Here is a 24,730-nt window from a genome sequence, read left to right as displayed (position 1 = left end):
ACCGACAAATAACATTTTTAGTACCGAAAAATGCCTTCTTAGTACCGAAAAATGCCGTTCTTAGTACCGAAAAATGCCGTTCATAGTACCGAAAAATGCCGTTCTTAGCTCCGAAAAATGCCGTTCTTAGCTCCGAAAAATGCCGTTCATAGCTCCGAAAAATGCCGTTCTTAGCTCCGAAAAATGCCGTTCTTAGTTCCGAAAAATGCCGTTCTTAGCACACAATAATACCGTTCTTAGCACCCAATAATACCATTCTTAGCACCCAAAAATACCATTCTTAACACCCAAAAATACCATTCTTAGCATCGGAAACTGCCATTTATAGCACCTAATAATGCCCTTCTAAGCAGGGAAAAATACTTGTAAAGGTACTTTCTCATTCCTTATATTTCATGGAAATACCTTTAAATTAAGGTATTTTCCAGTACTGTCTAGAAAGAGTATTTTTAAAAACCTCTATTGGTTCTCCCACAGATGCACGATCAAATACCTCTATAGGTATCGAATGACCCCTTTTTTTTAACAGTGTAGCTAGCTAATTGGGCCAAGTCATCTTGCGACTTACTGCCACTTATCTAACGCCTTTACAATGCATAGAGGGGTGGTGGCTAGCCCCTATGCCACAGCTAACCAACAGCGCCCTATACTAACTATTACCGTTAACCTCTGCAAGTTTTGATGGAAAGGAGAAACCGGGTTAGACCGCGGAGGAAAACTCCTTTAACAAGTGGGGAGAGAACTTGCAAACTCTACGCAGAAGGATTTCTTCCCAGATTTTTCACCCGGTGCCACAGTCCGGGATCGAACCCGGGATCCTCTGCTGCGAGGCGAAAGCGCTAACCGCTACGCCACCCCACCCTGACGCCCATCGCATCCCACCATTAATTCCCCTCGTCTGCGCTTGGTGATTTACTGATTTTCTCGCGAAGGCTCGAAATTCTTGGCCTATAATCGAGGGAAATTTGAATCTTCGCGAAGTGAGGATGCAAAGAAGCGCAAACCTAATGTGGATGCAGTAGAGCGATTTTGCAAACAAGCAAAGCGAAGATGTGAACGCGCATAATGTATTAGCCTCAATGGCCTAAAGAACACCAGATTCTATTTTTGACCTTTCTCAAAAATCTTAGCAAAAGTATTCTATTATAGAAGGAAACAGTACTTGAAAATAGTTCTAAAAATAAAGCAACAATTTATGCACCACTTACAAAATTTAGAGATGGAACTTGTATCTTCTTGGGTGCATGCTGATGGAAGACATATTCCAAGAGTTGGTGCTGTACTGTACAGAAATCAGAAGAACTGTTTCCAATGCTCAAATACCTTAACAAACCATTACTTTTAGTTATTCAGATGTTTAATCGCGGATCACACTGCGCGTATGCGGGAAATTTGATGCTTCTAACCAAGGAGGAGACATAACAGGGGAGACTCGTTGTGGAAAGGGGGAGTTAAAAAAACGAGGCAGACACACCGCATTCAATTTTGCGCTACTCCAACGTGCAAGTCATTGGTAAAGGTGCTCGTCACGTGATCATTGTTGGAAACGAGGGATATTCTAAATCATAAACAGGCTCGAAAGGCTAGAGCAAGGGGGCTAGAACGCATTGATTTAACGTACGATCTCTTGCCGTGAGGAGGTAGCGGTAACCATGGTTACCGGGGTACGGCACGCTAACGTTTTAGGGACAGGGAACTACGTGCATTTCGTCTGACTCCGAGTCTCCCCTTATATGCATTATCCTTGTTCTAACCGCGTGGTAAGTTCAAACCAAGTGTTGCACCATCTTTGAGTCTGTCACCGCGTTCACAGTTGGCAAATCGGAGCAAACATGTATACTATATGCGGAAGGCGTTCGCACTTCCATTATCGTCGTTTGGGTTAAGATGTACGCGGCAATCGGCTAGGGTTACGAATTATGTTTGGCCTCCCAATGGCTGGGCTTCCACCAAAGGTTCACACAATTGCGAGTTTTCTTATCAATTAATTTGAATCAATCGCCTTATATACGCTACATTTTCAAAAGTTATTAAAGAGACATACGCTAGAATTCAAATGTCAACTATAGCTATGTTTAAAAGATTTTAGGAAACACGTTTCTTAAAACCACTTAACTAACATTAGGCTAAGTTACTGACGATTCCCATAATTATTAATATCAATTATATTTATTCAATTATTTAAGAAAAACGTCTCGACTCGGAGAGGTTTATTTTCGTTTCCCAACTTGTTTATTAAACGGTCATTAAGATCGGATTTCTTCAATATAGCTGGTTTGCGTTAAACTTAAAGCAACTAATTTTTAATCTAACCTGCGTCTTAAAAGTGTGGTTTGTGAAGGGAAAAATGTTTCCAAGCGGAAGAGATTTCTCAGTTTTTTCTGGAAGAGGCAAGATGAATTTCAGTAGACAATATTGGCAATCGATGGGGTTCTCAGTTATTGAACTCATGGGTGCAGAAATGCGAAGACATTGCTCGTACGATCCCAATTCACTTGTTGAAAACGAAAGAATGCCAGATGGAAGCTTTCCCGTTGCGTCTAACACTAAAAAGAAAAGTTTTCACAGCATTTATTTTCAATAAAAATACTATTTGTCTATGATATCTTAACTTAATGGTTTTTAATTAAACTATGGAAAGGATCAACCCTGAAGTGGTACCTTTAAAGGTCGTTCCCAAAACATTCCTTAAAGTTTGAGTATTAAATGTTATCTCTATTTGAAAATTTAGTCTTTTGCACGCAGCACGCAAATGTCGCATTAACTTTATGGATTCTTAAAACACCCTTAGCAACTTTATTTTTATCATGAACATCAACGATGTGGGTCTTAGTTTGACCTGGCCTGTTATTGTTGGCGGTGGCATTGGCGTGAAGGAGAACCGCCTTTGGCAGTAGAAGGATGGGGATTATAATAGCAAGTCTAAGCATTGCATTTAATTGTGCTAGTAGGTAAGGTTAAGAATTTTGAATTGTGTTTTACGTTTGCTCGATATATTTAAAGCGAGGGAGAGAGGATTATGGCATTAACTTATTTTAGATTGAAGATTCCCTACTCCCATTAAAATTCCTGCTATCCGTCAACAACGAGGGTTTCACGCTCCCATATTTCAAAATTCAAAGAAATCGAGTGAAATTTTTAAAAAGCAAAAGGAAGTACGGCGACGTTTAGAAAGGTCTTAAGGTGGTTTTTATTATTAGAAGCAGAAGTCCATTAAATTAGCCTAGAAAGTGAACAATTACAATGGCTGGTATAGCGTACGTCTCTGCTGGGATAAAAACTCTTTCTAGCTCCATGAATAGGGGGTTAAATTTTTCCCCCTTTCCTAACACAGTTAGAAATCTCGAGCTCCTCTCTAGGAAGTCTTTCTTGACGTGAGCGGGGCGTGACTTCTTCAGCCGATTTACTCCCATTTAACCCAAACCGTTTCTCCCAATTCCCATATTTCCCAATCCCATTTGACCCAACACTATGTCTTTTCCCCCAATTTCTTTTGTCCCAATTCAGCATAAAACATATGTTAATAAGTTCAAAGAGAATTTTTTGTTTTATTAACAATGATATGTTTTACATATTCAGTAGGAGAATGTTTAGGAAAAGGTGGCAGCTAATTAATAGGAGAATATTTAGAAAAAGGTGGCAGCTAATTAATAGGAGAATATTTAGAAAAAGGTGGCAACTAATTAATAGGAGAATATTTTGGAAAAGGTGCCAACTAATTAATAGGAGAATATTTTGGAAAAGGTGGCAACGAATTAAAGGAACCATTGTTTTGGAAAAGGTGGCAACGAATTAAAGGAACCATTGTTTTGGAAAAGGTGGCAGCTAATTAGTAGGAGAATTTATTTATTTATTTATTTATTGGAGGGATAGGGCTGCTAATCCAAATTGACTTATGTGCAACCCCCCAAAAGCATTAAGGTACATCAAATGAACCGAAAAATATTAAATTCAGGCGTTGTTGAATGTTTTGGAAAAGGTGGCAGCTAATTAATAGGAGAATATTTAGGAAAAGGCGGCAACTAATTATTAGGAGAATATTTTGGAAAAGGTGGCAACTAATTAATAGGAGAATATTTTGGAAAAGGTGGCAACTAATTAATAGGAGAATATTTTGGAAAAGGTGGCAACTAATTAATAGGAGAATACTTTGGAAAAGGTGGCAACTAATTAATAGGAGAATACTTTGGAAAAGGTGCCAACTAATTAATAGGAGAATATTTTGGAAAAGATGGCAACTAATTAATTGGAGAATATTTTGGAAAAGGTGGCAACTAATTAATAGGAGAATATTTTGGAAAAGGTGATAACTAATTAATAGAAGAATATTTTGGAAAAGGTGGCAACTAATTAATAGGAGAATATTTTGGAAAAGGTGGCAACTAATTAATAGGAGAATATTTTGGAAAAGGTGGCAACTAACTAATAGGAGAATATTTTGGAAAAGGTGGCAACTAATTAATAGGAGAATATTTTGGAAAAGGTGGCAACTATTGATTAGGAGAATATTTTGGAAAAGGTGGCAACTAATTAATAGGAGAATATTTTGGAAAAGGTGGCGAAGAATTATTGGAACCATTGTTTTGGAAAAGGTGGCAGCTAACTATTAGGAGAATATTTTGGAAAAGGTAGCAGCTAATTAGTAGGAGAATGTTTTGGAAAAGGTGGCAGCTAATTAATAGGATAATAACCTAACCTAACCTAACGTTTTGAAAGCAACCATTTGCAGCATAAAATATTAGACGAAACCATTCGATTGGGAGAAATGAGAATTGAATAGTTTGGGATAAAAATTCCGATTGGGAAATATAAGATTGGGAGAACTGGGAATCGGAAAGTTTGGGATAAAAATGTATTTTGGGAAACACAGAATTGGGAGAAATGGGACCATACCCTTCAGCCCATGAACGCTGGATCTCTAAAGTGTATTTTGTTTGCTTTATAAAAAATTAAAAAAAGGAACGGCCACGGTTGTTAAAGGGAGGGTGAAGTAGAAAATCAAGTGGTTTTTTATCGATTCTTCTACTAATTATAAAAAGGCAGGGGGTTACGCGATTGGTCGGACGTCCGTATTTATAATTATCCTCTAATCTGAACCTAATTTGAATTTTAAAATCATTCGGAAGTATTTCCTGAATGTTTGGCTCTGCAGACTGGTCTTGTAATTAGTAGAAGTATCGATGAAAAATCACTTGATTTTCTACTTCACCCTCCCTTTAAATAGTTTTTTTTCAATAGGTTTATGAAGAGTCATAAAAAACTGAATGACCTTGACTGTTCCAAAATTTACACCCCCATCCCTTCTCCTATGCTAAAGAGGGCTCGGTTTTACAGTGGAAGGGGGCGTTTTCCGGTCTTTTTAGAGATACAGTGTTCATTTTCAGCCAATAGTTTTTTCTCTCTCGATAGGGCAAATTTTGGCGTACGAGTCGCACTTAAACCGGAGATCTGAGAAAAATTACCGCGAGGTGGCGAATGTGTCGCCCTTCTTCAGTATTGCTACACAAGAGAGCGGAGTCCCAAACCCCGCTTTTGGTTACTTCCTAGGCTAATTTAATGGACTTCTGTTAGAAGTTACGTGTATTTTTCCACAAATCGAGAAGAATTTTAAAAGAAAGTACTAGTTTGTAGCCCCGGATACATATTACAATTATAAGTAAATTTATTCAAGTAAGGATTAAGGGTTATAATTTTTGTTTGGGCATCGAGGGGCTATTCACTCTGATTTTCTGTACTTCTATTAATGGGTATTTACGGTTATTTTTATAACATAAATTGATATTAGGATTTCATTGTTTTAAACACGTGTATGTAGTACAGTGGAAATGTTTCAAAGCAATAAACACAATATGAAAAATGTTAAATCCAATCAATATCGAGATACCGCTCAGTTAGAATAATATAAATCTTAATCATTAGAAGGAATTAAAAATTCAACCTGAGATTTTTTGATTAAATCAGAAGTGAGATGAGACTAGAAGTGAAGAGCTCTAGCATTGATAGTAGATCCTGGCACTAGTGAACAAATTTGAGGATTTTATGCCGCTTCCCACGCGCCTACACTACTGAGAAAAAAATTGGTCGAGTTCCAAAAACATTTCCTATCCCCTTCCCCTCAACCTAAAGCCGAGTAACACGGACGCGGGAGCTTGAATCTAGTTCGGCCGTCTACCATCACGTTTTGGAGGGAAAATTCAGAAACCGCTACTAGAGGGCCAACCGTTCTTGTGTTATCAAGAATATTCACTTTCGCCGAGTGAAGAATTTGGTTAGCTCAGTACTTCTGGTCTCATCTCACTTCTGATTAAATTTATAACGTAGTTTATTTAAGTTAGGCTATTAATAATTTAGCAGAGTTTCAATATTAGTCTAGTACTTACTTTCATAGGCCCATAATTTGTATTCCCTCAATGCGGTAACCATTTCTGATAACGCCACCGTACAAAGATTTGAAACGGTAACGTTGTTGGATTTGAGAGCGTCAATGGTAGACTGAAAATCATTAGCCAAATTGGTTCCATAATCTTTAAAGTCATCTTCAAGGGCATTCCATTTTTGTAGAACTATTTTACTGTCATATATACTAAGAGGCAAGTTGCTTAAATAATGCGCGTTTACTTGCCAAACTATCAACGCATTAAGAACAAGAAGTTTTAAAGAAAGACTTAACATAATCCAGCACAATGTGGTTAGACTATTTCCAAATATGAATGGAAGAGGAAAAGATACTTAAGCCGTTCACATGAGATTCTATTTTAATTTTGCCTTCAAATAAGCTCTATGTCTATTTTAAAGGCAAGGGTCTTGAAGACCTTGAACGTCTTTTTCTTTTTGTGATGAAGCTCATAACTCAAAGTGGTTTTTATTTCGAGGAAGCGGATATAAGTAGCAAAAAGTAAGGGTATAACTAATTCTCAACAAACTTGGTTCCTCCATAGATGATTTACCTCAAAAAGGACTTTCAATAATATACCTCCTCCGTAATTCGAGGGAGTTAAAAGTTTTGTACGAAATGGCGACCATTAGGCCCTATATATCCACAGCTTCTACTATTACGGCGAATGAAGAGAGATACAATATTACAAAATGAAGCAAATTATATTTTATATTAATAAGAAAATTCTAGGGGGCCGGTAAGTCCTTCTAGATAAGAACTTACAATTGTATTACCATAAAAATTTAGGCCTTTTACGGTAATATCCTATTGGATAGAATCCCGTTGGATCGAATTCAGATTTTTAAAATTGTAGCCAAAATTAAAACAATTTATAGCACAAAGAGCGATTTTCTACTGAATGGAAATAGTTATATGGAAGAGCTTTCGACTGAATGGGATGGGTTTACACATATAAAATCATAGCGTTTTCCTTGAGTTGCCGGGCTCCAGTAGCGCAATGGTTAAAGTGATTGGGATGATCGAAGAAGTTAAGCAGTTATAACCTAACCATACCTAACGTAATCTAACCTTACCATTAAGAGATCTCCCTCCCAAGTACTGACGGCGCTCGATGCTGCTTAACTTCTTCGATCATCCCAATCACTTTAACCATTGCGCTGGGTTAGACAATTTCCAAAAATGGAAGTTATTTCCTGAAATTTATTGAAGAATGTTATTGGTGAACACATATTATTTGCTGCAATATCAAGAAGTTTAATCAGAAAATCAATTTTACTTTTAGGTTAGGTTACGTTAGGTTAGGTTAGGTTAGTAATATTTTATAAATCATTTAACAATGTTACGCCTTTTCCAAAATATTGATGTTTAGCTTCATTGACTTCTCAAATAATATGCCTTTTCCAAGACATTACTGTTATGTTAGGTTAGTAATATTTTATAAATCATTTAACAATGTTACGCCTTTTCCAAAATATTGATGTTTAGCTTCATTGACTTCTCAAATAATATGCCTTTTCCAAAACATTACTTCTACGTTAGGTTAGGTTTGGTTAAGTTAGTAGCCGATAGATCGCGCTACTAGTGGCCGTTTTTTCCGTTGGACGCCTTTTCGCGACCCTGCCTAGTCCTCTTACATTCTTGGCCCATGCTTCTACAAACTCTTACACGTTTTTAGAGGCCAACTTTTATACTGAACTTTAAAACTGTCCTCGTGCCACGATTTTTGAACTAACAAACCCGTCACTATTACCAGTCTCCTTTACTATTGAATTAGCCATGGAATCGCGTGCACTGCCTTTTTAGGTGCATCACAGGTCTTCTAAATAACTAAATAACCAACCTACACTGAGAGAAAATAGTTCTGTAAAAATTACAGAAATCTTCTGGCAGCACGTGATGCCTGAAAACTAATGTAAATTGTACAGATAAGTCTGCCCATTGATTTTTCAGAAAAAATCAGTAGTATTAACAGATGTTTCGTTATTGCTAAGAATAGAACTGCTTCCAAAATCTGTATTTCTTACAGACAATAACTGCTTTCAAAATCTGTATTTTTTACAGACAATAACTTCTTTCAAAATCTGTATTTTTTACAGACAATAACTGCTTTCAAAATCAGTATTTTTTACAGAAAATAACTGCTTCCAAAATCTGTATTTCTTGCAGACAATAACTGCTTTCAAAATCTGTAATTTTACAGACAATAACTGCTTTCAAAATCTGTATTTTTTACAGAAAATAACTGCTTCCAAAATCTGTATTTCTTACAGACAATAACTGCTTCCAAAATCTGTATTTTTTACAGACAATAACTTCTTTCAAAATCTGTATTTTTTACAGACAATAACTGCTTTCAAAATCTGTATTTTTTACAGAAAATAACTGCTTCCAAAATCTGTATTTCTTACAGACAATAACTGCTTCCAAAATCTGTATTTTTTACAGACAATAACTTCTTTCAAAATCTGTATTTTTACAGACAATAACTGCTTTCAAAATCTGTATTTTTTACAGAAAATAACTGCTTTCAAAATCAGTATTTCTTTCAGACAATAACTGCTTTCAAAATCTGTATTTCTTACAGACAATAACTGCTTTCAAAATCTGTATTTTTTATAGACAATAACTTCTTTCAAAATCTGTATTTTTTACAGAAAATATTTGCTTCCAAAATCTGTATTTCTTGCAGACAATAACTGCTTTCCAAATCTGTATTTCTTACAGACAATAACTGCTTTCAAATCTGTATTTTTTACAGACAATAACTACTTTAAAAATGTGTTATTTTTAGAAAAAAAAACTACTGTGCCTTTAACAGTCATGGTCTGCGTTAAAAATTTGTTGTAGTTACAGAAAAAGCTGCAAAGTTTACACTTATGGTCTGCTTAAACAATCAGTTGTTTTTACAGAAAAAACTGTTCTTTTAACATATAAAGTCTGCGTTAACTACCTGTTATGTTAACTGAATAAAAATAAATGTAACAGTAATGGTCTACGTTAAATATCTGTCATTTGTACAGAAAAAACTGCAAATTTTAAAGTTACGGTCTTCCTTAAAAATCTGTTATTTTAACAAATATAATCAGCGTTAAAAATGTGCAAGTTATACAGAAAAAACTGTACTTTCAACATTTAAAGCCTGCATTAAATATCTGTCAGTTGATACGGTCTGCGTTAGAATCTGTGTTTTTCACAGAAACCACCGTGAATTTTACCGTTACGTCTGCGATAAAATCTATATTTTTACGGATAAAAAAAAATTGAGTGTAGCCTATATAACTACAAAAAATGAGAAAAATTTCATTATTTCCTGAAAGCCATTTTAGCTCATTTTATTTTGAAACTAAGTAAGCTAAAATATAATTCACACGTAGATTAAACATGTCAATTTAGTTTTATTTTTATAAGAGTTTACATTTATTAAGAAAGATTAAAAAAGAGTTATCTTTCACTAAGTTTTCAAACAACCAAAGAGGTTTGTAGAGACTACCAACTTCACTTAACTCTCTTCTACACTAGCCAGTCAAACTGGAATTTTTTTTTCATTAAGAACAAAATTTTAACGTTTACTTCCTCCTAATCCTTGCCATACATCTGTAATATAAAAACTAAAATTACTAATTATACCTATAGTTATAAACATTATGATCAGATTCTCGACTCCAACGTTTATTATAAAAAAAACGTCTGGGTTTGGACCAAGGCCGAAAAAACAAACGATATGTGTGAGGTTTACTGAAGTTCAGATATTGAAATTTTTTTCTAGTTATTTTTATCCACTCAATCCTTAATCAATATTTAATTCAATCAACTAATTAAACTGTTAATCGATCTAGTCCCTCTAAATTAATTGAAAAAATTACATATCTACGCTTATTCAAGAACAATTACATTTTCCGAAAACATTTTATCATGAAATTAATTATTTTGAAGGGAGTACGTGTTGAGGGATCAGTATTGAATATTTGAAATGTTCTACTGGATGTCTAAAAAGAGCAAGCGAGCTTTGGCATAACTCGAATGGAAAATGTAAATATTTAATAGATGCCAAACCAGGGTGTTGCGCGAATTTATACATTAAATTTCGAAAATCGAAATGCTACATTTCTATTGTCGCCTCTATGAAGGTAAAGTTGCACTGGAACTTCCGTACTTTAGAATTTCTTGGTCATAACTCAGTCTTCATTTGAAACGTCACCCCCCTACTTTACACCGGTTACGCATTACGCGTAATCATTTTAGCAAGCGTAAAGATCATTTCGGAAAACGCAGGGGCGTCATCGCCAGACGGTGCCAAAGTTCACTACGGGCAGGAGGCTAGTCAACTAGACACTTCCTATAGCGGTGCTTCTAAGCGAGCGAGAGAATGAGAGAAAAAGAGAAAACACCTCAATGGCGGGATCACACCTGTGTTTTAGTTTCTGGATAATGTTACCACTACGACGAAGAAACGTTTCAAAGGGAAATGCAACAAATGTCAGAAAGTAGGCCATAAAGCCGTGGATTGTTGATACAAGGAGAAAGATGTACGAAAAGACAAGGATGACCACAAGAAAAAGGAAACTGTGAAAAAGGCACACATCCATTATGAAGATGATGGTGCAGCAAAAAGAATAGGCGATTGGCTGATCGACTCCGGCGCTACATCACATATGACGGCGCAGGCAGCGTGGGTTGAGGATTATCAAAACGAAACCTCAAAAAGAATCCAGACTGCACAGGGATCGTTACAGTTCAATGGGATTGGAAACGTCACATTACCAATCAAAGTAGAGGGTCAAGTGACGACTTTGCGCCTGAGCTAGGTTTTGGTCGTTCCTAACTTAAGTGAGAATTTAATATCAGTCTCCAAGCTTCGGGAAGACGGTTTGCTAGTTGTTTTCGACGAAACCGTAAGAATCCATTGTAAACAAACTGGACAAACACTTGCTATTGCCGCAGAAGAAAATGGTCTTAATCGACTAGACGTTGCCTGGGAGAAACTTTACCATGTGTCTGACACGTTAACGTTCACAATTTGTCATCAACGCTTAGGACACTTAAGCATTGGCGGAATGCGCCGCCTAAGAGGCATAGTTGATAGTATATATTGCCCATCAATGCCCGAACAAACGATTTGCGTACCCTACGTTATGGGGAAACAGCATAGGAATGCATTTCCAAAGAAGAAAATACAGAGAAAGCAAAATCTCTTAGAGCTACTATACATTCAGATTTATGTGGACCCATGACGGAAAACTCGATTGGTGGGGCCAGATACATGTTCTGCCTTATTGATGACGTATCACGAATGACTTTCGTCTACTTTCTAAAAGCGAAAAGCGAAGTACTTGAAGTTTTTCAGGCGGTCACAGTACAAGTTGAAAAAGAGACGGGGAACGTTATCAAACGCATAAGAACGGACAATGGAACGGAGTACGTCAACACGAAGATGAACAAGTTCCTTCAGGATGAAGGTTTTACCCATCAAACGACAGTACCATATTGTCCAGAGCAGAATGGAGTAGCTGAACGAACGAATCGCACGCTGGTGGAAAGAGCGCGCGCAATGTTAGCGGATGCTAACCTGCCAAAACGTTTTTGGGCCGAGGCAGTCAATACGGCGTGTTACCTGAAGAATAGGTCACCAACCGTAGCTGTCAAGAACAAAACACCATTAGAAGTATGGAGTGGCGAAAGGCCCAATGTAAAGCACCTGAAAGTATTTGGATGCAGAGCGTTTGCGCATATTCCGAAAGAAAAACGGACGAAGTGGGACCTGAAGTCAAAAGAATTAATGTTCGTTGGATACAGTTTGACACAAAAGGGATACCGCTTAATGAATCCTACAACCTACGAGCTAACTGTGTCACGGCGGTACGCAAAAATTTGGTCTCGCCGTTATGGTCTCGCCGATTTGGTCTCGCCGTTTTGGTCTCGGGACAAATGGGTCTCGGGACAATTGGGTCTCGGGACAAATGGGTCTCGGGACAATTGGGTCTCGGGACAATTTTTTCTCGGGACAATTGGGTCTCGGGACAATTGGGTCTCGGGACAATTGTTTCTCGGGAAAATTGTTTCTCGGGACAAATGGGTCTCGGGACCTAACCCAACCCAACCTTGTTTGGAGGTAAGAAGATTATTTATATGAGCATTAAAAGCCCGCCTCTTACCACGAACAATTTATTAGCAATAATAGAAATATTTTGGAAAAGGTGTCAGATAATTAATAGGAGAATATTTTGGAAAAGGTGGCAGCTAATTAATTGGAGAATATTTTGGAAAAGGTGGCAGCTAATTAATTGGAGAATATTTTGGAAAAGGTGGCAGCTAACTATTAGGGGAATATTTTGCAAAAAGGTGACAGCTAATCAGTAGGAGAATGTTTTGGAAAAGGTGGCAGCTAATTAGTAGGAGAATGTTTTGGAAAAGGTGGCAGCTAATTAATAGGAGAATGTTTTGGAAAAGGTGGCAGCTAATTAATAGGAGAATATTTTGGAAAAGGTGGCAGCTAATTAATTGGAGAATATTTTGGAAAAGGTGGCAGCTAACTATTAGGGGAATATTTTGCAAAAAGGTGACAGCTAATCAGTAGGAGAATGTTTTGGAAAAGGTGGCAGCTAATTAGTAGGAGAATGTTTTGGAAAAGGTGGCAGCTAATTAATAGGAGAATGTTTTGGAAAAGGTGTCAGATAATTAATAGGAGAATATTTTGGAAAAGGTGGCAGCTAATTAATTGGAGAATATTTTGGAAAAGGTGGCAGCTAACTATTAGGGGAATATTTTGCAAAAAGGTGACAGCTAATCAGTAGGAGAATGTTTTGGAAAAGGTGGCAGCTAATTAGTAGGAGAATGTTTTGGAAAAGGTGGCAGCTAATTAATAGGAGAATATTTTGGAAAAAGTGGCAGCTATTAGGAGAATATTTTGCAAAAAGGTGACAGCTAATTAATAGGAGAATATTGTGCAAAAAGGTGACAGCTAATTAAAAGGAGAATATTTAGGAAAAGGTGGCAGCTAATTAATCGGAGAATATTTTGGAAAAGGTGGCAGCTAACTATTAGGAGAATATTTTGCAAACAGGTGACAGCTAATTAGTAGGAGAATGTTTTGGAAAAGGTGGCAGCTAATTAATAGGAGAATGTTTTGGAAAAGGTGGCAGCTAATTAATAGGAGAATATTTTGCAAAAAGGTGACAGCTAATTAATAGGAGAAAATTTTGGAAAAGGTGGCAACGATTTATTGGGACTATTGCTTTGGAAAAGGAGGCAACTAATTAGGTAACCAAATAATCACGAGACCAAATAGTCCCGAGACCAAATAATCACGATACCAATTAATCCCGATACCAAATAGTCCCGAGACCAAATAGTCCCGAGACCAAATAGTACCGAGACCAAATAGTACCGAGACCAAATCGGTGAGACCAATTGTCCCGCGACCAAATTGGCGAGACCAAAATGGCGAGACCAATTCGGCGAGACCAAATTGTCCTGCTCCGGTGTCACGGGATGTCACATTCATTGAAAGTCAAATGGCAAGAGCGCACGACACAAAGAGGACACGGAACCGTTTCTCGTGGAAGTCATATCAACACCATGTATCTCAGCAGAAACCAACGCAGCGGTCCGTCTCGAGCCGCAAATAGAATTTGAAATCGACGTAGGTCCCGTCGTGTATCGCCCCCAAGCGGATGCACTGGAGGCAGATATCAATCAGCCAGAAGGAAGCGATCTAGACAACGTCATTGCGGAACACGAGCCAAGAAGATATCCCGTGAGGAACCGGAAACCCCCCATTCGCTATGGACAAGATGAATATGTGGACTTTGCCAAAGAATAAGAGTCCATCACTGCGGAGTCAGAAAACTGCGAAGACATTATTCCTGTTGTTTCTCTTGGCGATTACCTTTAACTCGTTAATGAAGAAAACGAAAGTGATACAAATGAGCCTTGTTCGTACGAAGACGCGTTGCGAAGCGGAGATGCTTTAAAATGGAAGAATGCCATGCAACAAGAGTACGATTCCCTTATGAAAAATGGCACATTTACGCTTGCGGAACGCGCAGACGATTGTACTCCGATAGGAAATAAATGGATTTATAAAATCAAGCGACACGTCGATGGATCCATAGAACGCTACAAAGCTCGATTAGTAGTCCAAGGTTGTTTCCAAAGGGATGGAATAGACTACGCAGAAACCTTTGCACCAGTAGTCAAATACACCACCCTGCGAGTACTACTCGCCTTAGCAGCGCACTTCGATTGGGACGTACATCAAATGGATGTAGTCACGGCTTATTTACATGGCGACCTCGAAAAAGATATCTTCATGAAACAACCAAAGGGATTTGAAAAGAAAGACACGAATGGAAATGTCCTCGTTTGCAAACTACAGAAAGCCCTGTATGGCCATGAGTTAATAATATGTTATCTCCCTATAAGTTACTCGGGCTCCATAGGCGTAATGTATCCAGCGATTTCTTCTCATTTCGCCCGCGCGGGAAAGAATCCGAATGTTGCGCTCTCTCTTGTCGAAAAAAAAATCCCGCTCGTACGGCTCCTCGACCTCGAGTCGTCGGCTGCTTTTTCACCAAAAGAGTGTTTTAGTCGTGAATGTTTATGTTTTAACAATTTAACATTAAATCATGGCGTTTGTTTCAGTACTGAGACAAAAAAATGCAGGAAATCAATGCAATTTGCCGATATTGATAAAGAATTCTAAAGATAAGAGTTGTTATTGTGACCTGAAACCAGAAAATTGTACAACTGAGCTAAATCCAATCCACTGATCTCTTAACTGTTTCCTTAACCGAGGCTACTGAGCGAAATATTCGGCTGCTTAAATAGCGCCGATATCATTGGCTAGCTTCCACTACACGCGCTTCCGGGGAAAAAACCGGAAAGAAGAGTAAATAAGATTTTCGTTCAAGTGGCGGCCGCAGAGCGTCGCATATAATTGGGAAGCCGGCGGCGCGGAAGAAAACGCTGGGGTATAAAAATTAATTGCCTGAGTAACTTATAGGGAGCTAACATATTATTAACTCATGGTATGGCCTAAAACAGGCTGGCAGAGCATGGTATGCTAAACTGGATAGTATGCTACGAAGCATTGGTCTAACGTGTGCCAACTTTGATTGTTGCGTTTACCATTGTTGTGTTTCGTAAATTAATCTGCACGAGCTAGTTCTAACTTAAGAGTTACTTTATTCGTTAAAGGGACACTATTGGCAAAAATTAAGTATTTTTATTTTGATTCCTTATGTTGAAATATGCCGCCTTGAATTTTTTCGGATTTTTTGAAGAGCTATTTATAGTATTAAACAATAATTGAAGTTTTGTATCCAAAACATGCATTTGAATTTAGGTAAAGCGACCTACCGGCCAATCAGCGCCCGCGATTTATAAGAGGCAATCCCCAAAGATTTTCTCAGTCGAGTCTCATTTACGTCGTCTGCATTAGGTTCGGAATTCTATATTCTACTTTTCAGAACTCAAAAGCAGGCTGGGAAATAGCACACTTCCTCTGGTCCAAAACCAGTTTATTAATTGCTTGGACTAGTTTTTTAATTGAAGAAGTGGGGGTTACTGGTCCTCAGTACCAGTTTATTAATTGCAAATCTATTGGAGAGCAAAGGCTGCGACCAGTCCGGAGACCAGTTAAATATTTCAGATACTAGGGGGTCACTGGTCCAAAGGACTAGTTTAAAAAATATCCTTATTTCCCAGCCTGCTCAAAAGAAAGGCGCGGGTTTGATCATTTAACGAATAGCGGATAAGAAACATTAATAACTAGCAGGTTTATGCTTTTACGTTTCACTTACACTCAAATTTTTCTCTTAAACTTACTATATTAAAACGCGGCGTGTCGTAATTTTGTTGTATATCTGATAATCTGAATGTCTAGTTATTAGTCCAAGGAATGGGAAGATCCGTGTTCTTTGTGACGTTCGGGATTGAAAAAATTAAAAAACCCATCTTTTAAACCTCAGCAGAGTCAATCTACAACACAATTACTAACGTCCTCAAACTTTAGCAGACGACGGGTCCCGGGGAGTCAATGGTCACGAGGCCACTCTAAAACAATCCTTATATCCCGACCTTGGAAACTCTACTTTTCCTATTTGAACTTTGAAGCAGACAGCATACGACTAAATATAATCTAAACTTCACGGGATTGGTTGATTTGTCTCTATCCCTAAAGAGGTTTTTATTGGCCGGTAGGTAAGTGTGCTAAAATCGAAACCCATTGCTAAGCCTAACAAATTTTAAAAAAATTTATTTTCATTGAAAAAAATGTTTGAAAAATCAGAAAAAAATAAGAGACTTCATATTTAATGAAAACAAACCAGGAAAAAATAAAACACGGCACTAAAATTTTCAGCTGAGAGTCTCCCTTAAGAGTTAAGATTATATTTAATTTAAGTTTCTTTAAATTGCAGTTTCTTTAATTGTGTAGTTTTTGCTTTGTACTAAAATATTATTTACATGCCTTATACAGTATCCATCTTTAAAGCCCAAAATATAAGAGAATAAGGCCGAAAGATGGCGAGCACGAGTTTTGAAATTATAGGCCACTCCCTTCCCTTCATTACATCTCAGATTAATAACCCCTGGATATGAAAGGAAATAGGGAGGCATACTTGAATAGGGCATCGGCATCTCTAGCGCCCCTATAGTCAAAACTTCGAAACAAGTTACCCCAAACAAACTCAGTAAGCGCGTGACCGCGTCTGCTACTCCATGCTTTTTTAAGCCTCGGCTACTTTTCATCCGCGGTTCCCGTTTCTTTTTTTCTTCTGAGTCTTCTAATCCCGGTACCTGGTCCGGAGGTTTTGTTCACTAAATTAGGTAGGTTTTTTGTTTTTTATTTATATAAAAATTAGATTAAACTATAAATTTGATAACTCAAATGACAGAAAAGCAATAATGGATGATTCAGAGACAGATAGTGATTCAAGTGCAATATTGGTTCCAGAATTATCGTTTTGGGAAAAGGTGGAAGGTAAATTTTATAATTAATTTGTAAATGGTTACATTTAAGTGCAATCCCAACAGGCCAATTACTATTTACAGGTGTTATTTCAAATAACTTTGAAATTATATGCAAGCAAGCATTTAATAATATGATTACTACCTCCGACCAAGGCATGGACTGTGATTTATCTAAAGCTATTAAGATATGTGCAAAAGAATTGGTTTCCTTCTACGCACTCAAGGAAATTTACCTTGATAAGTTTTCTCTTATGACAAACCTAACGAGGGAAAATTACGTTGAGGAATGCCAAAAGCTATTTAGGAACTGTGATATAAAGAATCACATAATTAATATTGTCGAGGTTAGTAAATATTGAAATATTTGTCTGTTGGTTGTGAGAAGAAATCACTTATAAGTTTATACTTTAGGACAATGTTCCCATTTTAACGTCAGTGTACGATATACGGTACATATCACATACCATCATGGTAGAAATGTTTGATGAAATTTTGAATGAATCTGTTACCATTACAAAACCCGAAGAGAGAAATGTTCCGGTAGCCACAGGCGAAGAAAATTACTTGGAAAACTTCAAGTTACTACAGTTTGAAACAGCTGAAAACCATGATCTTGAAGCTGTATATTATGTTGGAGGTTCTGTCATCAGATCTATTAAGAGAAAAGTTCCTACTGATTTGTTTACCTTCATTATGGAAAGGATGTCTTTGGGCGAGCAGGACAGAATGTCAGAACCTAGTAATTGGACAGTTAAAAAGGACAGGGGGAAATTGATTCACATTAACGACAGCACTAAAGAATTGTTTGTGATAATTATTGCAATAGCCAAGAAATATAATTCCCCAGCTCAACGATACCCAAGAGAACTTCGATTAAAAGCTGAATTTGATATTTTAGCTAGTAAAATTGTAAGATCTAAATGGTCTGAAATCTGGTCTGAAGATAGATACTGTGATAAAAAAGATTCAGTTTTAAAAGCTATAGTTAACATTTTTCTAACTATTTACGGTTCAGGTTTAAAAACATTCCTTTCACAAAAGCACCAAATTGCAAACAAAAGAAAGATCAAAGAAAAGAGGCTAAGGAAGCAGCTCTTAGAAATTAGTAACTCAAATCAGAGTTAGTCATCTAATGTTCAAATTAAGTTTATAGTATTAATTTGAATTTTATGTATTAAAAATGGTAAAAAATTGATATTTTGAAAAAAGTGATAAAAAATTACAAAACACCAAAGTTAATTTCTGATTGTTATTCACTTTATTTTTAAAACCTTACAAGTTTTTAATTTTAGGAAAATCCCTTAATAATTTTAATTTAGAACTCGTGGGTTCCAAATTTCAAGATTTATCAAAAAAATTAGAGTCCTAACTTTATTAATTAACGCTACTCTAAAAAAGGCCACTATTTCCATTTTTGGAGCCTTAACAAATGACCGAATTATTTGCGTTTTTTCATTACTCTCTCCGTAACCTTTAGCGTTTGGGTTGTGATTAGCACCAAGCAAACATCGTACTTTTCCAAAATGTTGCTCAAGACAGTCTTGATTCAAATGCGTCGTGAGAATGTATTTTGCACCTTTATTCTATGAGAGCGGTAGCTCTCTTAGATAAGACTTCATACTGCGCTTAAGGTGCGTTTTCAAAGGCGCGTGTTGAGGGTAAAAATCGAGCGGGTGCGAGAAAAAATTAAAAATTCTCGAACCCGCTCCACGAGCAACCGTTTTCATTAAAGCGATATTTTTTGCGGGTGCGAGTAAAAGCCGCGAGCGGGTAAAAAAATCGCTACCCGCTCCGATCAGATTCAATTAGATATTCTCGCTAAGCGTTTTTCTTTCTCGCTTAATGTTTGTTATGTCATATTTTTCGTATAGCCAATAGGAACGTCGAAAACTTTGGCGCGTGTTTCAAGTGCAGCGCGAGACTTAAAAGTCTACGTTTTAAGCCTAATTATTCCGAGTTTTAAAAGTGAATATAAAAATGGGTAAAAAAAATTCTTAATAAACGAAAATATATATAAAAATGGGTAAAAAAAATTCTTAATAAACGAAAATATATATAAAAATGGGTAAAAAAAATTCTTAATAAACGAAAATATATAACTAGGCCTAATTCGAGCTGAAAATAAAAGAGTTTTAGATGAAAATAAAGAAAAATTTATAGATTTAGTTAGAAAAAGAGACATTATATGGAGCTTATCGCCAAACAGATTTAGAGAGAATAAATGGATGCAAGTAGTGACGAAAATGGAGATGAATAGTACGTTTTTTTGTTGTGTTTTTCTTCGGCTAAAATGTTTATTATTTAGAAAACTAATGCAAAACATTTACTGAAAAATTAGGCTTAACGCTCTCTCTATGCACGTTTATCGCGCACATGAAAACGGTTGACAAAAAAGTATCGCTAACGCAAGCGATAGCGAGAAAAAGAAAATTTCTTGGCGAGAAAAAAAAATCGCTCGGTCCGCTTCTCGCTAAAAAATACCCTCAACACGCGCCTTTGAAAACGCACCTTTAATGTATAAGGAGAGTTTTTTGTTTGGATGTAACTTTTTTTGTATTGTATAAACTGTTTTGAAAAAATTCCACAGAACTACAATTCTGGCCCTGAATATGTGGTTAAAATTTCAAAGAGATCCATTAATTAGTTTATTTTATTCTATGAGAGCGGTAGCTCTCTTAGATAAGACTTCATACTGCTCTTAATGTATAAGGAGAGTTTTTTGTTTGGATGTAACTTTTTTTGTATTGTATAAACTGTTTTGAAAAAATTCCACAGAACTACAATTCTGGCCCTGAATATGTGGTTAAAATTTCAAAGAGATCCATTAATTAGTTTATTTTATAAAAAATATAGTTGCTAAGGGTGGTTTTCATTTCCATAAAATTAATCAGCCCTTTTGACGAAAAACTGGAAATTTCCCATAGAAATAACATGTGAATTTTTTCGCAAACGGCCATTTTGTCCAGGCACTTATAGACATAACTACACATTTGTTAGACTTGAAAACGGTTTTAAATGAAAGGTACAACATTTTACTTGGCGCTAAGCGATTTTCATTAATTATAATTAAGTCTAAGTATGTTTAATTTTAAATTTTCAAAACCATTCCAGTCTGCGACATTTAAGCAGTGTAAAGAGTCAGCTTATGACGTTAGCACTTTTAAAGCTATTTGGTATAATTTTCGTGCTTGTTGAAAAACAAGGGGACCTAGCTTTGTGTGAGCTAACAAGTTAATTTGGAAAAGGTCCCACACACTAATAAATTATGTAACCAACGGCCTTTGGGGCAGCAAAAAAAAAGGTGACTTAACAATATTACCGACTGCTGGTAATTACGATAGATTACCGAGTGCTGGTAATTAAGGTAGATTACCGACTGCTGGTAATTAGGGTAGATTACCGACTGCTGGTAATAAAGCTAGATTACCGACCGCTGGTAATGGCGTTTGAGCTCTTGTTGGTGCTTTGCCCGGGTGCTTGTGGGTGCTTGTGGATACGTGCAGGTGCTTGTGGGTCCTTGTGGGTGCTTATAGGTACTTGTGGGTGCTTGTAGGTACTTGTAGGTACTTATGGGTACATGTAGGTGCTTGTGGGTGCTTGTAGGTACTTGTGGGTGCTTGTAGGTACTTGGGGGTGCTTGTAGGTACTTGGGGGTGCTTGTAGGTACTTGTGGGTGCTTGTAGGTACTTGTGGGTGCTTGTAGGGTCTTGTGGGTGCTTGTGGGTGCTTGTAGGTACTTGTGGGTGCTTGTAGGTGCTCGTGGGTGCTTGTGGGTGCTTGTAGGTACTTGTGGGTACTTGTAGGTACTTGTGGGTGCTCGTAGGTGCTTGTGGGTGCTCGTAGGTGCTTGTGGGTGTTTGTAGGTGCTTGTGGGTGTTTGTAGGTACTTGTGGGTGCTTGTAGGTACTTGTGGGTACTTGTAGGTACTTGTGGGTGCTTGTTGGTGCTTGTGGGTGTTTGTAGGTGCTTGTGGGTTTTTGTAGGTACTTGTGGGTGCTTGTAGGTACTTGCGGGTGCTTGTAGGTACTTGTGGGTACTTGTAGGTGCTTGTAGGTACTTATGGGTACTTGTAGGTGCTTGTAGGTACTTATGGGTACTTGTGGGTGCTTGTAGGTACTTGTGGGTGCTTGTAGGTACTTGTGGGTACTTGTAGGTACTTGTGGGTACTTGTAGGTGCTTGTAGGTACTTGTGGGTACTTGTAGGTACTTGTAGGTGCTTGTAGGTACTTGTGGGTACTTGTAGGTACTTGTAGGTACTTGTAGGTGCTTATGGGTACTTGTAGGTACTTGTAGGTACTCGTGGGTACTTGTAGGTGCTTGTAGGTACTCGTGGGTACTTGTAGGTACTTGTAGGTACTTGTGGGTACTTGTAGGTACTTGTGGGTACTTGTAGGTACTTGTGGGTACTTGTGGGTACTTGTAGGTACTTGTGGGTGCTTGTAGGTGCTTGTGGGTACTTGTGGGTGCTTATAGGTACTTGTGGGTACTTGTAGGTGCTTGTAGGTACTTGTGGGTACTTGTGGGTACTTGTAGGTACTTGTGGGTACTTGTAGGTACTTGTGGGTACTTGTAGGTGCTTATGGGTACTCGTGGGTACTTGTAGGTACTCGTGGGTACTTGTAGGTACTTGTGGGTACTTGTGGGTACTTGTGGGTGCTTATGGGTACTCGTGGGTACTTGTAGGTACTCGTGGGTACTTGTAGGTACTCGTGGGTACTTGTAGGTACTTGTGGGTACTTGTGGGTACTTGTGGGTACTTGTAGGTACTTGTGGGTACTTGTAGGTACTTGTAGGTACTTGTAGGTACTTGTGGGTACTTGTGGGTACTTGTAGGTACTTGTGGGTGCTTGTAGGTACTTGTAGGTACTTGTGGGTACTTGTGGGTACTTGTAGGTACTTGTGGGTGCTTGTAGGTTTTTGTGGGTGCTTGTAGGTACCTGTGGGTACTTGTAGGTACTTGTGGGTACTTGTAGGTACTTGTGAGTGCTTGTAGGTACTTGTGGGTACTTGTAGGTACTTGTGGGTGCTTGTAGGTACTTGTGGGTACTTGTAGGTTTTTGTGGGTGCTTGTAGGTACTTGTGGGTGCTTGTGGGTGCTTATAGGTACTTGTGGGTGCTTGTAGGTACTTGTAGGTACTTATGGGTACTTGTAGGTGCTTGTGGGTGCTTGTAGGTACTTGTGGGTGCTTGTAGGTACTTGGGGGTGCTTGTAGGTACTTGGGGGTGCTTGTAGGTACTTGTGGGTGCTTGTAGGTACTTGTGGGTGCTTGTAGGGTCTTGTGGGTGCTTGTGGGTGCTTGTAGGTACTTGTGGGTGCTTGTAGGTGCTCGTGGGTGCTTGTGGGTGCTTGTAGGTACTTGTGGGTACTTGTAGGTACTTGTGGGTGCTCGTAGGTGCTTGTAGGTACTTGTGGGTACTTGTAGGTACTTGTGGGTGCTCGTAGGTGCTTGTGGGTGCTCGTAGGTGCTTGTGGGTGTTTGTAGGTGCTTGTGGGTGTTTGTAGGTACTTGTGGGTGCTTGTAGGTACTTGTGGGTGCTTGTAGGTACTTGTGGGTACTTTTAGGTACTTGTGGGTGCTCGTAGGTGCTCGTAGGTGCTTGTGGGTGTTTGTAGGTGCTTGTGGGTGTTTGTAGGTACTTGTGGGTGCTTGTAGGTACTTGTGGGTACTTGTAGGTACTTGTGGGTGCTTGTTGGTGCTTGTGGGTGTTTGTAGGTGCCTGTGGATGTTTGTAGGTACTTGCGGGTGCTTGTAGGTACTTGCGGGTGCTTGTAGGTACTTGTGGGTACTTGTAGGTACTTGTAGGTAATTGTGGGTACTTGTGGGTACTTGTGGGTACTTGTAGGTACTTGTGGGTGCTTGTAGGTACTTGTAGGTACTTGTGGGTACTTGTGGGTACTTGTGGGTACTTGTAGGTACTTGTGGGTGCTTGTAGGTTTTTGTGGGTGCTTGTAGGTACCTGTGGGTACTTGTAGGTACTTGTGGGTACTTGTAGGTACTTGTGGGTGCTTGTAGGTTTTTGTGGGTGCTTGTAGGTACTTGCGGGTGCTTGTAGGTACTTGTGGGTACTTGTAGGTACTTGTGGGTGCTTGTAGGTACTTGTGGGTACTTGTAGGTACTTGTGGGTGCTTGTAGGTTTTTGTGGGTGCTTGTAGGTTTTTGTGGGTGCTTGTAGGTACTTGTGGGTGCTTGTGGGTGCTTATAGGTACTTGTGGGTGCTTGTAGGTACTTGGGGGTGCTTGTAGGTACTTGGGGGTGCTTGTAGGTACTTGTGGGTGCTTGTAGGTACTTGTGGGTGCTTGTAGGGTCTTGTGGGTGCTTGTGGGTGCTTGTAGGTACTTGTGGGTGCTTGTAGGTGCTCGTGGGTGCTTGTGGGTGCTTGTAGGTACTTGTGGGTACTTGTAGGTACTTGTGGGTGCTCGTAGGTGCTTGTGGGTGCTCGTAGGTGCTTGTGGGTGTTTGTAGGTGCTTGTGGGTGTTTGTAGGTACTTGTGGGTGCTTGTAGGTACTTGTGGGTGCTTGTAGGTACTTGTGGGTACTTGTAGGTACTTGTGGGTGCTCGTAGGTGCTTGTGGGTGCTCGTAGGTGCTTGTGGGTGCTCGTAGGTGCTTGTGGGTGCTCGTAGGTGCTTGTGGGTGTTTGTAGGTGCTTGTGGGTGTTTGTAGGTACTTGTGGGTGCTTGTAGGTACTTGTGGGTGCTTGTAGGTACTTGTGGGTACTTTTAGGTACTTGTGGGTGCTCGTAGGTGCTCGTAGGTGCTTGTGGGTGTTTGTAGGTGCTTGTGGGTGTTTGTAGGTACTTGTGGGTGCTTGTAGGTACTTGTGGGTACTTGTAGGTACTTGTGGGTGCTTGTTGGTGCTTGTGGGTGTTTGTAGGTGCCTGTGGATGTTTGTAGGTACTTGCGGGTGCTTGTAGGTACTTGCGGGTGCTTGTAGGTACTTGTGGGTACTTGTAGGTACTTGTAGGTAATTGTGGGTACTTGTGGGTACTTGTGGGTACTTGTAGGTACTTGTGGGTGCTTGTAGGTACTTGTAGGTACTTGTGGGTACTTGTGGGTACTTGTGGGTACTTGTAGGTACTTGTGGGTGCTTGTAGGTTTTTGTGGGTGCTTGTAGGTACCTGTGGGTACTTGTAGGTACTTGTGGGTACTTGTAGGTACTTGTGGGTGCTTGTAGGTTTTTGTGGGTGCTTGTAGGTACTTGCGGGTGCTTGTAGGTACTTGTGGGTACTTGTAGGTACTTGTGGGTGCTTGTAGGTACTTGTGGGTACTTGTAGGTACTTGTGGGTGCTTGTAGGTTTTTGTGGGTGCTTGTAGGTTTTTGTGGGTGCTTGTAGGTACTTGTGGGTGCTTGTGGGTGCTTATA

The 24,730-nt window shown here is 38.7% G+C and overlaps 3 protein-coding genes across 3 annotated transcripts in view; 2 read left to right on the top strand and 1 right to left on the bottom strand.

Moving 5' to 3' along the window:
• The window catches only part of LOC149588726 (nose resistant to fluoxetine protein 6-like), a 29,416-nt gene extending 26,932 nt beyond the window's left edge, over positions 1 to 2,484 (bottom strand). The window contains exons 1-2 of the mRNA XM_089862264.1: positions 2,314 to 2,484; positions 1,209 to 1,323 (exon numbers count right to left, since the gene is read on the bottom strand). The gene's annotated coding sequence lies outside the window, so the exon portion shown is untranslated. The remainder of the gene's footprint in view (positions 1 to 1,208; positions 1,324 to 2,313) is intronic.
• An 8,378-nt stretch (positions 2,485 to 10,862) lies between these two features.
• On the top strand, positions 10,863 to 11,628 carry LOC149588725 (uncharacterized). Its single transcript, XM_089862092.1, has 3 exons — positions 10,863 to 10,881; positions 10,934 to 11,173; positions 11,243 to 11,628. Exons 1-3 carry the CDS (start codon positions 10,863 to 10,865, stop codon positions 11,626 to 11,628), a joined length of 645 nt encoding a protein of 214 aa, XP_089718218.1.
• A 5,348-nt stretch (positions 11,629 to 16,976) lies between these two features.
• LOC149588724 (uncharacterized) lies at positions 16,977 to 19,882 on the top strand. Its single transcript, XM_089862090.1, has 8 exons — positions 16,977 to 17,224; positions 17,293 to 17,378; positions 17,450 to 17,712; positions 17,780 to 18,303; positions 18,384 to 18,473; positions 18,846 to 18,925; positions 19,472 to 19,624; positions 19,707 to 19,882. Exons 2-8 carry the CDS (start codon positions 17,303 to 17,305, stop codon positions 19,880 to 19,882), a joined length of 1,362 nt encoding a protein of 453 aa, XP_089718216.1. The 5' UTR covers positions 16,977 to 17,224; positions 17,293 to 17,302.
• Positions 19,883 to 24,730: the final 4,848 nt, after the last annotated feature.

Source organism: Phalangium opilio, unplaced genomic scaffold (assembly GCF_054372755.1).
Source record: "Phalangium opilio isolate 3A_F unplaced genomic scaffold, DU_Popi_V2 ptg000537l_1, whole genome shotgun sequence".
Taxonomy (NCBI): domain Eukaryota; kingdom Metazoa; phylum Arthropoda; class Arachnida; order Opiliones; family Phalangiidae; genus Phalangium; species Phalangium opilio.
This window is presented reverse-complemented; position numbering and strand designations above follow the sequence as displayed.

Excerpts from the sequence above, each read along its gene's own strand:
- LOC149588725 (XM_089862092.1), top strand. Across the intron at positions 11,174-11,242 it reads ATTACCAATCAAAGTAGAGG|TCTCCAAGCTTCGGGAAGAC; the intron begins GTCAAGTGACGA and ends ATTTAATATCAG.
- LOC149588724 (XM_089862090.1), top strand. The coding sequence starts at position 17,303 with ATGGATGATTCAGAGACAGATAGTGATTCAAGTGCAATATTGGTTCCA. Across the intron at positions 17,713-17,779 it reads ACATAATTAATATTGTCGAG|GACAATGTTCCCATTTTAAC; the intron begins GTTAGTAAATAT and ends TTTATACTTTAG. Across the intron at positions 19,625-19,706 it reads GACGAAAATGGAGATGAATA|GCTTAACGCTCTCTCTATGC; the intron begins GTACGTTTTTTT and ends CTGAAAAATTAG.